The sequence below is a fragment of the Tamandua tetradactyla genome, chromosome 6 (genome assembly GCF_023851605.1).
Source record: "Tamandua tetradactyla isolate mTamTet1 chromosome 6, mTamTet1.pri, whole genome shotgun sequence".
In the NCBI taxonomy this organism is placed as follows: domain Eukaryota; kingdom Metazoa; phylum Chordata; class Mammalia; order Pilosa; family Myrmecophagidae; genus Tamandua; species Tamandua tetradactyla.
In genome coordinates this window covers 83018448-83032097 of record NC_135332.1, presented here as the reverse complement: position 1 = coordinate 83032097, position 13650 = coordinate 83018448, and the positions used below count along the sequence as shown (strand labels likewise).

The 13650-nt window shown below is 44.9% G+C and overlaps 1 protein-coding gene and 1 pseudogene across 3 annotated transcripts in view; one reads left to right on the top strand and one right to left on the bottom strand.

Annotated features, from left to right (window-relative positions):
- The window catches only part of IQANK1 (IQ motif and ankyrin repeat containing 1), a 43280-nt gene that overhangs the window by 29013 nt on the left and 617 nt on the right, over positions 1-13650 (top strand). For 2 of the 3 annotated variants that reach the window (XM_077166587.1, XM_077166589.1), the window contains exons 8-13: positions 12366-12505; positions 12580-12634; positions 12756-12848; positions 13111-13219; positions 13309-13399; positions 13476-13610. In XM_077166587.1, coding sequence (XP_077022702.1) covers positions 12366-12505; positions 12580-12634; positions 12756-12848; positions 13111-13219; positions 13309-13399; positions 13476-13610 — 623 coding nt within the window. The remainder of the gene's footprint in view (positions 1-12365; positions 12506-12579; positions 12635-12755; positions 12849-13110; positions 13220-13308; positions 13400-13475; positions 13611-13650) is intronic. The other variant, XM_077166588.1, reaches the window with a different exon arrangement.
- LOC143686179 (cell division control protein 42 homolog pseudogene) lies at positions 4369-4942 on the bottom strand (annotated as a pseudogene).

Genomic DNA, 13650 nt, shown 5'->3' with positions numbered 1-13650 from the left:
TAGCATTTCAAACAAATTTATTTTAACATTTGTTCCCCCTATTATTTATTTTTATTCCATATGTTCTGCTCGTTTGTTGACAAGGTTCTAGTCAAAATCAATTATAAATTCTGGGACTGAAAAATTTATTAACTGAAATTAAGAATGCAATAATTTGTTTTGTTCATTTAACTTTTTATTTTGTAATAATTTTCAACTTACAGAAGGTTGGAAGAATAGTACAAAGAACCCCCCATTCCCTTCACTCACATTCCTCAATTAATTTATATGGAAATGCAAAGGACCCAGAATAGAGTTAGAGTTAGATATGAACCAAAAGTATGAATGACTCAAAAGGGAAAAAAAATGATAAGTCAGATTTCATCAACAGAAAACATTTCTGTGCTTCAAAAGACACCATTAAGAAATCTCTTTTCTTGGATATACCATCTACTGGCATTTTAAAATCTGGATCACCAGTTGGTCTGTTTGCACAGGGTGACCCTAATGGACATAGAGCAGTGATTTCAGCAACTGCAGAAAACACTTTTTTCCCCAAAGTGAACCCGGAACATTCACCAGAACGGACCACATGCTAAGACATAAACCACATATCATGAAATTTCAGAGGTTTACTACAGTAGTCTATATTCTCTAACTTTAATTGAGCAAAGTTAGCAATACATAACAAAAAGATAATAAGAAAAATCCAAATGTTTAGAAATTAAGCAAAAACGAGTCAAAGAAGAACCACAATAGAAACTGAAAATATTTTGAAATGGAATTATGACATCAAAATATGGAATGCATATCCCAGATGTATGATTGTGTGAAAATATATGACCTGAAAATGCATATACTTTAAAAAGAAGGGCTGACAGCATGACAAGCAAACTCATTGCCCTCCCCCTCTCTACTTGGGACATGACTCCCAGGGGTGTGGACCTTCCTGGCAACGTGGGACAGAAGTCCTAGAATGAGCTGGGACTCGGCATCAAGGGATTGAGAAAACCTTCTCGACTGGAAGGGAGAAGAAGTGTCAATGGCTGAGAGATTTCAAACAGAGTCAAGAAGTTATCCTGGAGGTTATTCTTACACATTAAATAGATATCACCTTTTTACTTAAGGTATAATGGAGAGGCTGGAAGGAACTGCCTGAAAATGTAGAGCTGTGTTCCAGTAGCCAAGTCTCCTGAAGATGATTGTACAATGATATAGCTTTCGCAGTGTGACTGTGTGATTGTGAAAACCTTGTGTCTGATACTGCTTTTATCTACCTTGTCAACAGACGAGTAAAAGGTATGGATTAAAAATAAATAAATAATAGGGAGAACTAATATTAAAATAAATTTAGTAGATTGAAATGCTAGTGATCAATGAAAGGGAGGGATAAGGGGTATGGTATGTGTGATTTCTTTTCCGTTTTCTTTTTATTGCTTTTTCTGACCTGATGCAAAAGTTCTAAGAGATGATCATGATGATTATACAACTACGTATAAAAAATAGAATCACATTATGAATAAATGGTAGGAATTTCAAAAAAAAGAAGGGCTAAAAACAAGTCATGTGAGCATCCAAGTCAAGAAGTTGTAAAAACTTTGAGAATTAAGCCCAAAGAAAATAGGATGGAAATCATGAAGAAAAAAATAAACAGAAAACCAGTATGCAAAAGAGGAACTCAAACAAAAGTTGAAATCAATAATAAAATAGCCACATTTTCACCAAGATTGGTCAAGAAAAAAAAGGTACAAATTACCAATATCTAGAGTGCAAAGGAACCCATCACTAGATATGAAGCAGCACTTAAAACATAGCAAGGATGCTGTGAACAGCTGATGATAATGGTTTTGAAAACTGAGATAAATGGAAAAGTTCCTAGAAAAACAGGCTTACTAAAATTTTGCAAGGAAAAGAAATTCTATGAATGAAATGGAATCCATAGTTGAATACCTTCCCATGGTGAATCCTACCAAACAATTAAGAAAGAGTACTAACTTTATACAAAATCTTAGAACAGAAAAAGGGAGGACACTTTCAATTTAATTTTACCGTGGTGGTATAGCTCTGATACCCAAACATGACAAGAATATTACAATAAAGAAAAAAATCACCTGCCAACCTCCCTTGCGAACACAGACGGAAAATACTAAATAAAATGTTAGGACACAAAATGTTGCAACAATTTAAAAAGGTTAAAACATTGTAACAACTTGGGTTTGTTCCAGGAATGCAAGGTTAACATTAAATTAAAAAAAAAAATCAATCCATGTATTGACAACATTAATAGAGTAAAGGAGAAAAAAATATGATCATCTAAATATATGCAGAAAAAACTGACAGAATTCGACACTTTCATGATAAAGTTCTCAGCAAACAGGAATAGATAGCAATGGCTTTGATTTTGAGTGTTGTTTTCATTTCCTGGCTGCTAAAACAGACGGCATGCACTGGGCTGGCTGAAACAGCAGGGATTTGTGGCTCAGGTTTCAGAGGCTGGAAGGCTGGCAGCTGCTCGCTGGGGCTTCTCGGTCTTTCCGCCTCCTGACTGTGCGCATGCGCTCCGCTCGCAGACCCTTCTCTTCTGAATTTCCCTGACTTCCGGCTTCCGGCTGCCGGGACTTCCTAGACTTCTGGCTTCCGGCTGGCCCTGGGGGCATCTCTGTCCGTCTGACTCTCACTCTGTCCCTGAAGGTAGAGCCCCGTCTGATTCAGTCAGGTCGCGCATCTTTAAAGAAGTCCCGTTTACAGTGGGTCCACACCCATAGGACCAGGGCTTGGGACCTGAAGACGCCTTTGGTGGGGAAAATAATTCAATCCCCAACAAGTGTCCACAAAAAGATTTCAACAGTTAACATTATACTTAATGGGACGTCTTATAACTATTTCTCCTGAGGTCAAGAATCAGACGAAGATATCCACTTTCACTTCTATTCCACATCGTGCCAAAGGTCCCAGCCACTACGGGGCGCGGGGGCGGGGGGCAGGTGACCCCCAAACAAGCAGCAGGTAGACTGCACCTGACTTCTCAACAGCAACTGGGGCCCCCAGAAAACATAATAGTTTCAACATTTTGAAAATATGTAACTACCAACCTAGAATTCTATGCCTAATACAAATAATCACTCCAAAAGAAGGCCACAAGGGGAGTAAAGGAAACATGTAGAACAATTAAAAGGCATAAAATAAGGTGATATGTACTAAATATTTTATTCATCTCATTTTACACATGTGGAATAAGTGGTCCACTAAGGGATGAAGATTGTCAGATTAGTTTAAAATACCAACTACAATTTTGTTTATAAAAGACACCTCAAATATAAAGACACAGAATGCTTGAAAGTAAAATAATAGAGAAAGATATACAATGCAAGCAATAACCCAAAGAAAACTTGTGTAGCTCTTCTAGTATCAGGTGAAATAGACTTCTAAGGCAAGAAACATCTATGCTGGTTTGAAAAGATGTATGTACCCTAGAAAAGCCATGTTTTAATCCTAATCCCATTTTGTAAAGAAAGCTGTTTCTTCTAATCCCTATTCTGTATTGTATGTTTGAAACCGTAATTATATCATCTCCCTGGAGATGTGACTCAATCAAGAGTGGTTGTTAAACTGGATTAGGTGGAGACATTAGTTTGCTAGAATCCTATAAAAGAGGAAACGTTTCAGAGAAAAGGAGATTCTGAGACAGCAGAGAATGACATAGGCATGAGAAGCAGAGTCCACCAGCCAACAACCTTTGGAGATGTAGGAGGAAAATGCCAGGAGAGAAAGCTTGCAGATGATGCCGTGTTCATCATGTGCCTTTCCAGATGAGAGAGGAACCCTGAGTGTGTTTTCCATGTGCCTTCTCACTTGAGAGAGAAACCCTGAACTTCATCAGCCTTCTTGAACCAAGGTATCTCCCTGGGTGCCTTAGATTGGACATTTCTATAGACTTGTTTTAATTGGGACATTTTTCTCGGTCTTAGAACTATAAACTTGCAACTGATTAAATTCCCCCCTTTAAAAACCATTCCGTTTCTATTATATTGCATTCTGGCAGCTAGCAAACTAGAACAAAATTACTAGAGATAAATATGGTCCCTTCATAATTCTGAGAGTTTAATTTACCAGGATCATTTAACAATTTTAAATTTGAATATACCCATGAACATATGGCCATATGAAGCAATAACAAATAAAGACAAACTTGACAACAAGGAGAAATTGATGAGAAATCAATGACCCCACAATCACAGCAGACAATTTTAACACACCTCTCTTGGGTAGGGGCAGGGCATTTTTCATTATTGCAAAAACAAATTTTAATTTTAATCTTTAGTTTGATTTCAACATTGCTTTTAGTATAATGCCCACACCAGCTGTGCAGAAAGGGCCCTGGAGAGATGGTCACAGCAGCGCACACCTGCGGCTCTTCTTTGGTTCTCGAGGCTCCAGGGCAGCCAATATTGCTTCATCAGATCCATTCTTTAGCCGTTTCTGCGTGAGGGCAGAACACTCCACATATTCGACAGCCTTCAGGTCACGGGCAGCTTCTCAGCAGTCTCCGGAGTGACAGGTTTCTGTTTGTTCTTGGCAAGTTTCTCAATAGTAGAGGGGTCATCTCTGAGATCAGTTTGGGTCCCAACAAGCAAGGAAGGAGTCTTTGGACAGTGATGAGTTATCTCAGGTACCCACTTTCCTTTCACATTTTCAAATGAGGACAGAGAGCCCACTGAAAAACAGACTAGAAATACATCTGTTTGTGGATCACTCAGTGGTCGTAACCTGTCATAATCCTCTTACCCTATGGTATCAAAAAGTCCAAGGGTCTACGGCTCTCCACCAATCATAACTGTGACTGCAGAGTTGTCAGAACAGTTGGTCCGTGTTCAGATGGCAATGTGTTGGTTGTGGAGGGTATCAGGAGACATGTTTTACCCACAGCACCGTCACCCACGACAATGCACTTAATTGTCTGCATTGCTGACACAGTTTTGTATCCACTTTAAATACTTCAGATTCGATATTGACCTCAGTTCCTCTGCCAGGGCCAAAGACATACTCTTTAATCATCAAGAAACTGAAATCGAAACGCTGATATTTCGCTTATTACTTTCATGCTACCGGTAAAAAATACAGAGAGCTGAGTTATGTGTGGAGAAGCAGAAATCGTGAAATCCTGTTGCACTTCTGCTGTAGACAGGGCATTCGTTGTGGAAAACAGCCAGGCAGCACGTGCAATGAAATCCACATATATCCAGGGTGTAAGTCACAGTTCTCACCAGACCCCCGAAAAGGCGGGTGTGGAGGAGACAGGTAGGCAAGGCGGATGCACAGGCACCCAGGCAAGCACCCACTCTGTGCAGATCCAACAGGCGCACAGCGAGGAGGGGATGAGCTACTTCAAGATACCACGTGAGGAAATCAAAACGACAGTCACAGAAAATAACATCATATTTTTATTATTTTTTTTACATGGGCAGCCTCCGGGAATCGAACCCGGGTCTCCAGCATGGCAGGCGAGAATTTGGCCCCTGAACCACCGTTGCACCACCCAACACCATGTTATTTGACAAGGACACATAAAACAGAAAGATCTACAACAAAATCACATCAGAATGGCTGCCGAACAAGTGTGTCATGGAGAAGAGGGTCAGGGAGGCGCCCGCAGGAGGGTCTTGCTGAGCACAATGTGTGCAAGGAAACGTGCCAAGGCTGGCGGGAAGAGCCGTCGGCAATGGCTAGAGGGGAAATCCTTGGAATTCACACTGGGCCAGAACAGCTCCTGTTCAACCAGCTAGAGTGGAAACCTGGTGAGTAGAGTTTTCAGAAGGGTGGCGCCTCTGGTGGTGAAAAAGTTTAGTTCTAGACTAAAGGCTGCTCTGAACATCCACTTCACTGGGACCGAAATACACCAAGCCAGGGTGACTGCTGGAAAAAAAAGATTAACTAGGTTGCAGAATCTCACGACAATACCCCAAATACCCAGATACAATCAGACCTCGCTCATCATCTCAAGAACCAGTAAAACCTCAAGTCAAGTGGAAAAAGACAACCAACAGATACCAACGCTGAGTGAAGACTTGTGCTGGAATTCTCTGACAAGGACCCTAAAGCAACCATCATAAAAATGCATTTGAAGCAGATAGGGGAAAAATAGAAAATCTTAGCAAAGAAATAAGATATAAAGGGGACCCATGTGGAAATATTACAACAGAAAAATAAAATAACCAAAACAATAATGAAAAAACTTCACTGGAGACCTAGACCAGCCTCTCCAGAACATCAGTTAGTTCCATTAGTCTGTATTAGCGACAAACCCTTACAACATGAAAAATTTAGAATGGTCATAGCCCAAACACCCCAAAAGAGAGGTATGGAAAGATCAGAGGTGATGGTGGAGTTATACAGAGAAGATAGGATATAACAAAAAACAAATATGAATGCTGAATCATTAAATTGATATCTCTTTTAGTCTCCAGTATCTTAGAGCAGATAGAAGGAAAAACCTAAAATTGTGAAATTGTAACCCATACCAAAGTCTGAAATATATTCTTTAACTAAACGTGTTATATACAAAGGAGTTTCAATAAGATCAAACACCAATTTCTCCTCAGAAACCATGGAAGCAAGAAGGCAGTGGGACGAAATATTTAACACGATGACAGAAAACAATTGCCAACCAAGAATCTTACATCGGGGACATTTGGTAACCCATACCAAAGTCTGAAATATATTCTTTAACTAATTGTGGTGCTGTGCTTTGAAATTTACAGCTTTTCTGTTATTTACATGTTATTTTTCACAAAAAAAAAGAAGGAAGAAAAGTCGATTATGATGATAAAAATATATATTGAAGCCCTCTAGCCTCCTATATTCTGGAGTAACTAGAAGGAAAAATCTGAGAGGATGGTATGGTAGCCCATGACAAACTCTGGGATCTGTCCTGTAACCACTTGTTGAAGAGTGCTTTGAAAACTATTGCTTTTTTATTTTTTTCCTTTGTATATATGTTATACTATACGAAAAAAAAGTTAAAAAAAGACAAAAACAAAACTTCACTGGGTGGCCTCAGTGGCAGAATGACAATGAGAGAGAAAAGCACTGAACTTGAAGTGGAAACACTAGACATGACCCCATCCGAACACAGGAAGAAAATAGACTGAAAAGAAATGGATTGGGCCACAGGCACCTGTGGAACAGTAAAAAAGATCTGACACTCGAATCATCAAAATCCCAACAGGAAGAGAGAATGAATGTGGAGCCAAAAAGGCATTTGAAGAAATAATGGCTGGAAACTTACCAAATCTGGTGGAACCACATTCAAATAAACCTACAGAATCAAGAAGCTGAGTAAACACCAAACAGGTTGAACCCAAGGACACCTTGAAAACCCTGTCAACATTTATTGGCCATTTAGATATCTCCTTTTACAAACTGCCTATTCAAGTTTAGTGGCCACTTTTATCTTGGGTTGTCTGATTTTTTCCCTATTGATTTGTAGCAGATCTTTATATATTCTAGACCAAGCCCTTTATAATTTTCATGCATGGCGGATATCTTCTCCCCATCTGGTCTTTTCACTCTCTTAATGGTGTCTTTTGGCAGACAAATATCTGTTTTATTATGGTAAAATTTATCAATCATACCCTTATGGATTTTGCTTTTGATATCAGTTTAAGAAGTCTCTTCACACGCCAAGGACTTAAAGCTATTTTCTTACATAGCCTGGTGCATCTTTCAAATATACATCAAAATTTACTTTTGCATTGTTTTTGCCTGTGTCAAGTGAGCTGTTTATGCTGTTTATTTTTATATGGGTGTACAATTGTCCTGATAACATTCTCATCATAGGCTGTGCTCCCCATTGCTCTGTCATGCCCCCACTGATCATCAGTCCTGTTGCCATGTGTGTGTCTCTATTCTACTCCAAGGTCTGTTTGTCCATCCTGTGTCACACCAGGGAGCAGCTGGTATGGGTTACAGTATAGCTCTATAAGAAGTCCTGTACCAGCCAGAGAAGTTCTTTCCGCAGAGAATGTTTTTCATTAAGAGATGGTTTGGAAAGTTCCCATTCATTATCTTTTCCTTACTTCTGTCCTTATTCTCTCTCTCCAAATATGTATATGCTAGTCCTTCTCATGATAGGCTCCTTTTTTTTTATTGGAGAAGTTCTACCTTTATAGAGAAATCATGCATAAAATATGGAGTTCCAAACACCACCCCATTATTAGCACCTTGCATTAGTGTGACTCATTTGTTACAATTCATGGAAGAGCATTTTTAATAATTTACTATTAACTATAGTCCATGGTTCAATTTAGGGGTCAGTGTTTTATATCATTCTTTGTTAAAATATGTTGATTCTAGTAACATATAAATGACCCCAAATTTCCTCTTTGAATCACATTCAAATATACATTTAACTTGTGTTAGTTACATTCACAAGGTTGTACCACCACCACCATCATCTATTACCAAAACTTTTCCATCATCCTAAATAGGAACTCCGAACAATTAAGGAATTATCTTCCAAGTCCCTATCCCCCACCTCGACCCCTGGTAACTTTTATTCTAGTCTCTGAGTCTATGAACTGGCTTGTTCTAATTACTTTATATCAGTGAGATCATACAATATTTGCCTTTTGGTGGCTGGTTTATTTCACTCAACATCATGTCCTCAAGGTTCCTCTATGTTGTCACATGTATCAGTACTCTTTCTGTCTCATGGCCGAACAATATTCCATTGTGTGCATGTACCACATTTTGTTTATCCATTTATCAGATGATGGACACTTGGGTTGCTTCCCACTATAGTTTCATTTATTTCTGTATCAGGATAGACAAGGATATGCTGTGGCAAGAAGCAGTCTCCAAATACCAATGGCTTAAAATGAGTTAATTTATTGCTTCTGCTACCTGTCTGCTGTGGGTTAGCAGAGAGTTCCTGCTCTCACAGGCCTGGACTGACATAGCAGCTGCCCTCTTGAATACTGCTGATCTCTGCACCAGAGCAGAAGAAGAGCTCTAGGGGATCTTGCACCCATTACTTCTGCTCACAACCCAAACTCACTGGCCAGAACCAGCCACTTGACTCACCCAAGCACAACTGGGTCAAGAAGTGTAATCCCAGCCTGTCCTCAAAGGTGGAGGGATGGAAATAGTTAATGATCGGCGTACCTAACTACCATAGTCCTTTACTCTCCTGTCTATATTTTCCATACCTTTGTATCCTTGTGTTTATCCTGAATATTGTTTTCTGGTCCATCTTCCAGTTTGCTAATTTCTTCTTCAGCAGTATCTAATTTGTTGTTAAATCCATGCATTTTGTCTTACTTTTGGTGATTTTTTTTTCATTTCCCAGATCTCCGTTTGGTTCTTTTTAAGTATATGCCATTTCTCTACCAAAATTCTGTCTGGTCTTTTATCTTTTTGAACATAGTAAATATAGTTATTTTAAAGTCTGTAGCTGATAAGTGCAATACCTAGATCCTTGTGGATCTGTTTCTATTAGCTGTAGTTTCTGCTGGTTTTCATTTATATTACCTTGTCTTTTCTCATTTTGTTGCGTGACATATGTTTGATATGTGGAAATTATTTTAGGCCTAGGAAGATATTACCTTCCTTCTCCAAGGCACTTTTGCCATGCAGCAGAGGGTACTAGCAGTGTGAAATCACCCCATCAACTTCAGGAGCTGAGATGATTTGAAACAGAGCTGTAGTCCTTGGGAGGGCAGTCTAACTCTGGGACATCTCTACTCCGAGGATGCAGACCTTTGGCCCCATCCAAAGTGAGGCTTAGATTCATGCATTCACTTTCCACCATTTCATTCAATCATCGTACATTCATTCACTTATCCATCCATTTATGTATTTCTCTGTTCAGAGAATCCATCTATGTCCATCTATCCAGTCTGTGCTGGTTTGAAGCTGTTATATACCCCAGAAAAGCTGTGTTATTTTAATCTAATCTTGCGAAGGCAGACCTACTGCTAAGTGGGCCTTTTTTATTAGGCTGCCTCCATGGAGATGTGACCCACCCAATTATGGGTGGAAACTTTTGATTAGATTATTTCCTTGGAGATGTGACCCATCAAGGTGGTTCTAATTAGTTCACTGGAGTCCTTAAAAGAGCTCATGGAGAAGAGAGAACTCAGAGCTGAGACAGAGAGCAGAGGGATGGAACCAAGACCCAGATGTCTGCAGATGTAGGAGGAGCTGAGAGAGCCATCGGAACCCAGAAGCAAGGAGAAAAGGACAGCAGACGTCACCCTGTGCCTTTTCATGTGACAGAGAAACCCTGGACGCGATCGACCTCAACAAGGAATCCTCTTGTTGGTGCCTTAATTTGGACATTTTCATAGGCTTAGAATTATAACTTGTAACTTAACAAATCCCCTATAAGAGAATCCATTGTGGGCATATTGCATTCTGACAACTTTAGCAAACTGAAACCCTGTCTCTTTATCTTACAACTATTTATCCATTTGTTTGTCAATATAATGAGCTGATGTTAACCCATTAGTTTAATTTACTCATTAATTAACCCAGTCATTGGGCTGAGAACATATTTGTGCCAGGCACCCCAGGTGCTTGGGGTGCGCCCTGCACTAGAACAAGGTCTCTGCCTCTCTGAGCCAACTCTGTAGTGGCAGATGAACAGCCAATCGCACGCCCCATCAGGAGTGTGTAAGTGCTATGGAGAATGGAAACTGTAGGGTAGGAAAGGGGCCTGCAGTCCTGGGGTGGGCAGGGCTGGGGTTGTGACTTGAAGAAAGGAGGCCAAGGTGGGCCTCCCCGAGGTGACGTACAAGGAAAACCTTGAAGCAGGTGTAGGAGCGAAGGCTGGGAATGTCTGGGCGGGCCGGTGTAAAGCTGTGAGGGGGGCCCGCTGGCACGCCCCAGGTCATGACAGAGGCTGGCACAGCTGCAGCAGGGTGCAGCAGTGAGCGAGGGGGTTTTGGGATGTACTGTGCAGGGCCCTGTGGGAGCTGGTTGACCCTGGCTTTCCTGTGGCCAGCTCGGCAGCCAAGGCTTTGGGATAACTGCCCCCAGGGGCCACGCCGCACCTTGTAACTTTTACCATCCCACTTCCTACGCCACTCTGTTTTTTTCTCTGCACTTTTCCTGCAGCACATCCCAGGAATTCTTCCCCTCTCTGCACAGAGTCCACTGGGATCTCTGCCTCTTCCCCACCTTGGCCTGGCACAGAGTTGCTGCTGAGCGCTTCCCTCTTCCCCAGGCCGGCTCTGCTCTGCACAGCCCCCACTCTGGCAGCAGCCCCCTACTGCGTGTCCCTCACCCATGGACGGCCCCTGCCCTCTGCCCACCACTCGCAGGCTCAAGGGTCCAGTTCTACCCCATCCGCACACCGGCCATCAGTACCACCGTCGCTGCCTTTGCTTCTTGGTTCATTTCTCTGCAGTGTCACCCGAACCACAGAGCACTCTCTCCTTCATTTCTGGTTGTCTGCCCCCAACCCCTGTCTACCTGTCCACTAGTCAGTACCTCCGTGCCCTCCTCCGTCCTTTACTTTGGTCCACAGCTTCATGCCGTCCACCCCTCTACCTGCATTTCTTTTTCCCAGCCAGGCCACACATGGCCCCTCAGTCCTCCTGCCTACCAGGCCCAGTTCCCAGCTGGCCTGCCCTCTCCAGCCCCTCCAAAACCCCACCCTCGTACATGGTCCTGTGGCTGTCTATGAGCTGCCCTAGAGCAGGGCATGTGTGTAGAGGGGAAACTGCTGAAGCCTGGAGATTTAGCTTCCTGGTCCAGGGGGAGCCAGCCAGCCCCCAGAGAGGGGAGGCTGGAGCCTAGGGTTGGAAAGGCAGCAGGTGCTGCAGAGAGGGCGCCCCATGCACTGCTGGGTGCCATACAGGCTCTGCAGGCTGCCGGGTCTGGATGCTACGTTTTCACTCCTCACTACAACTGTAGGAGACTCACACCTGCTTTACAGGCCAGGGGAGAGGCCCAGGGAGTCAGGAGACTGGCTGCGGGTGTCTGGGGTTCTGAACCAGCCGCCGATGCCCCTTTCTACCTCTGGGGGGGTGGGTCTGCCTTAAGAGGAGCAGGCCTGTCCCTGTTAAGGGCTTCGGCCTGGGCACACAAGGGAAATGGCCCCAGGGAAAGAGAAAGGACCTGCTGGTGGGCACAGGTGCACATGGTACAGGGGCCCCTTGCCCAGGAAGCAGAGAAGCTGAATACCCCTCCGAGTGCTGGGAGCCCCAGGGAGGGGGGCCACGGCAGGGAGCCTGCTTGACTCTGGGCAGTTGTCTGTGCTTCTGGACCCCACTGTGGACAGCTGAGTACCACCACCTTTCTGTACCCTTTACTCTAAAATTGGGGAAGGGATGGCACCTGTGTCCTAGACTGAGGAAAATACTGCCACTGTCTCCTGTCCTCAGGTGGCCTCTCTGAATGCGGTGGTCAGCGTGCTGCAGTCCTGGGACCTCTGCCTCACCGAGGCCATGTTGGGGAACATGGAGGCCGAGAGGCAGCGCCGGGAGCAGGACGCCCAGCGGCACCAGGAGGCCGAGGCCCAGCGGTGAGGAGGCGGCAAGGGCAATTGGGGGCAGAGGGGTGCCAAGGCCACTGAACTGCTTCACTCTGCCACCCCAGCCTGAAGCTCAGGATGCAAGAGCTGGCAAAGCAAAAGCAGCAGTGCCACAAGGAGGTGAGAGCCGTTGCAGGAGGAGCTGTTGGAGGGGCTGGTGGAAGGAGCCCCTGGGGGGGGCCGCGGGGCAGGGCAGGGTGGCCGGCGGAGGGCGTGACCCTGGGGAAGCCCCGGCACCCAGCTGCAGCAGGCCTACTGCGAGCTCAACAGGAGGACGATGGAGCACGACAAGTGTGAGCAGAAGCACCTGGACAAAGCGGAGCTCACCCTGCAGGTGGGTGCCACTGCCAACTCTGGCTCAGAAGCAGCTGGCGCACTGTCTTCTTTCTGGGCACCCCTTCCTGCTCTGCAGCAGCCCAGGATGCCCCCCTCCCAGGCCTGGGGTCACTGGGCCTGTTTCCCTCAAAACATGGGCTTCACCTCCTGGAGGTGGTCTCTTTAGGGTGGAGGCGGGAGCCGGGGAGCCGGCCGGGTTGGGGGTCTGAACAGGGCGTGTGGGCAGAGAGGGTGGTGGTCAGTGTGGCCCCCTCCTCCAGGCCATCAGAGACGCAGAGGCCCAAGTGGACAGGCTGCGGCAAGAGGCTCAGAGAGCCGAGGAAGCGCTGGCCCTGGCCCGGCTGGAGCTGCGGGAGCGGAGCACGGAGGGTAGGCAGGGCTCAAGCTGGGAGGGACGGGGCGCGGGGCACGGGGCGGGGCGCGAGCCCTCTGGTGGCCCTACCCTATCGTCCCCGCAGAGGAGGAGGCTCCTGGGCTTAAATGCCAGGTGATCGAGCTGCATGACGTGCTGATGAAGGACGTGGGCGACCGCATCCGCGCCGATGGCCGGTCAGTGCTCCGGGGCCGAGCACGGGGCGAGCCCGGGGCTTGGTGCAGTCGGTAGTGACCTGCGGGCCGTCCCCAGGTGGCCTCTCGTCATTGACCCCTCGGGCCAGGCAGCCACCTTCCTACGCTACCAGGACACCAACTACGTGGACACGGTGAACCCAGAACACTTGCGGCCGGAGAAGCTGCGGCTGGCTCTGCTTGGGGCTCTCAGGTGACAGGAAGGCTGGGTCCCTGCACGCCCCTCCCCCGCT